Source organism: Gekko japonicus, unplaced genomic scaffold (genome assembly GCF_001447785.1).
Source record: "Gekko japonicus isolate JY-2015 unplaced genomic scaffold, Gekko_japonicus_V1.1 scaffold1826, whole genome shotgun sequence".
NCBI classification, from domain to species: domain Eukaryota; kingdom Metazoa; phylum Chordata; class Lepidosauria; order Squamata; family Gekkonidae; genus Gekko; species Gekko japonicus.
The window spans coordinates 337863-340319 of record NW_015171557.1 but is presented as its reverse complement, the minus strand read 5'-3'; the positions used below and the strand labels follow the sequence as shown (position 1 = coordinate 340319).

General features: G+C 47.6%; 1 protein-coding gene across 1 annotated transcript in view; it reads right to left on the bottom strand.

Annotated features, from left to right (window-relative positions):
- Window positions 1-1085: 1085 nt before the first annotated feature.
- Window positions 1086-2457, bottom strand: part of NRG2 (neuregulin 2) — a 321168-nt gene continuing 319796 nt past the window's right edge. Inside the window, exon 11 of the mRNA XM_015419720.1 lies at window positions 1086-1835. Coding sequence (XP_015275206.1) covers window positions 1184-1835 — 652 coding nt within the window. The 3' untranslated portion in view covers window positions 1086-1183. The remainder of the gene's footprint in view (window positions 1836-2457) is intronic.

Below are 2457 nucleotides of genomic sequence, written 5' to 3'. Positions count from 1 at the left end.
GAAGGATGGTGTGGTATCAGGCGTAAGGAGGAGGAAGAGGAAAAGGGGAAAGCTAGTGTTCGGGGGGGGGATGAGATGAAGGGCATGAGGCCCTTACCGCACCGGGAGTTTTTAAAATATGTGCCGTGTCTGCACCTTGTCAACAGCCCCTGGCACATCCTGAACGCTCCAGCGTGGGGTTCGCTCTTTCGCTTTACGGATCAAGCTAGCATCAGCATCTGGATCGCGCACTCTTTTTTTGCTCTGCAAAATGCACAGCGGTGGCTCGGAGTCATGAATGAGTTGCTAGTCTCCAATTGGTAGCGCAGAAGCAGATTTTAGGTAGCAATACTTGAAGTTGCACTAGTTAACCACATTGGTTCGAGATACTAGATCTGTGAGAATTCGACCCTCGCAACGTTGTGACAACATAAGTGGATTTGGCCTTGTTCATAGATCTGTTCAGGTCAAGCGATAGATTGGAAGGGCTGGTACGATTGTGTGCTTTTTCACTTCTTACTTATCTTTGCAACAAAACTGTGATTCCCCCCCCCTTAATAGTACGTATTGTTTCCCTTGTACGTCTTTTCCCCCTGTAAGGGAAAGGTACTTAAGAAAACATGCATTCACATGTCTCTTTGTGTGTGTGTGAGTGTGTGTGCATGTGAGAGAAAGAGTGAGAGAAAGAGCGCACTATATTTAAGCACTAGATTACCAACATCCAGTTATCAGGCAATTTAAGAGTGTTGTTATTATTCAAATGGAAAAGTGCCCATTAAAATATTCCATAACAAGTTGTCCTGAACATAAAACCTATGAGCTCAAGGATGCTTAAACATAATCTTTAGAGTGGACTCTGGCATTAGCATACAGCAAAAAGGCACCACGATATTTTTTTTAATGATTTGTAAGTAGTCAAAAATTGGCCCATCTCTTCTTTTTTTAAATTTTTTTTTGTCAATTTCTTCTTTTCTCAGAAGCTGTAAATCAAGATGTTCCATATAAATAGAGATTCCTTATAAAACGGTCTTTGCCATTAGCTATTATAAGACACCATTGCTAAAATGAAAATAAAACATTTCATTTGTTATATTTTTTCCCCCTCTTTTATATAAAATAAAAATTTGTCTTTTTCTGTCCATTTTGTCCTCCTCGGCTCTGGTATGTTCGTGGGAGAGGCTGAGAGGAAGCGTCCGCAGGGCCTCTATGGTGGTGCGGAGTCCTGGCTGGACCTGGTGGGGTGCGAGAGGCGGCTGTCACCCTGCGTGCTGCGTCTGTCGAAGGAAGAGTAAGTCCTGCTCTCTGCTGGGCGATAGAGGGGGGGTGAGTCTGTGCCCGTCGCTTCGGTGTTCCGAAGACTTAAGAAAGGCGTGCTCTCCGCGACCAGCTCCTCGTCAGATTCGCTGTAAGAGGCGCTGCTCACCGAAAAGGAGTCTCTGAGCATTTTACCCTTGTGCGACAGATGTCCGTTGAGTTTCGATCTCCTCCACCGCCTGCTGCCGCCGCCTATTCTCTTTGGGTGTTCTAGTGCGGTGATGTACTCCTGCGTTGTCTCGTACTCGTCGTCCTCTGTGATGCGGAAGGGGCTGGAGGGCAGACTCCCCGTGCTCTCGTTCAGGTAGCTGCTTCTTTGGTAGTAACTATCGTATCTCTGCATTTCTTGGAAAGGGACCTGGTACCGCCTGAGCAATGGCTGCTGCTCCTCCACCTGGAAGCTAATGGATGCCGCAGGGGGTAATGAGACTGCGTGTGCTGAGTTCGGGGAGGTGATCTCAAAGGTGGGCATGTGGGCTGATGTGGAACAATGGAGGTCGACAGGGGACAGGCGGGCTGGAGTGGTCAAGGCGGACACATACCTAGAAGAGGAAAAGACAGCATCAGGGTCCACTTCAAATCTGATCCAAAGCCTTCAACAGGAAGGAATGGTGTATAGCTCAACACAAATTTTAAATCCTGACTCTGTTCATTCCTTCCAATGGAACCCCCTCCCGAGAACTCCTGTTCCCTTTGCCAAATTATTTCGGTCCTTGTGAGATGGACGGAGGTTCCGGGACCTTCGAATGATTGCTAGGTCAAGGGGCTGTTCCTAGCTCAAAGGGATCCTCCGCTGGACAATTAAAAGGAAAATCTAAAGTGCTGAGCGATCTCAGATAACTTAAGAACATAAGCCAAGCCTTGCTGGATGAAACCAATGGTCCATCTCGTCCAGCATTCTGTCTCACACAGTGGCCGACCCGTTCCTCTGGAGGGCCAACCGCAGGGCATAGAGGCCTTCCCCCGATATTGCCTCTTAGCTCTGGGATTCGGAGGATTAGCGCATCTGAAATGTGGAGGTTCCCCCCAGTCACCATGGCTAGTAGCCACTGACAGACTCATCCTCCATGAATCTGTCTAATCCACTTTTAAAGCTGTTTCTTCCTGTGGCCATCACTACATCCTCTGGCAGCGAATTACACATTTGAATCACTCTCTGTGTAA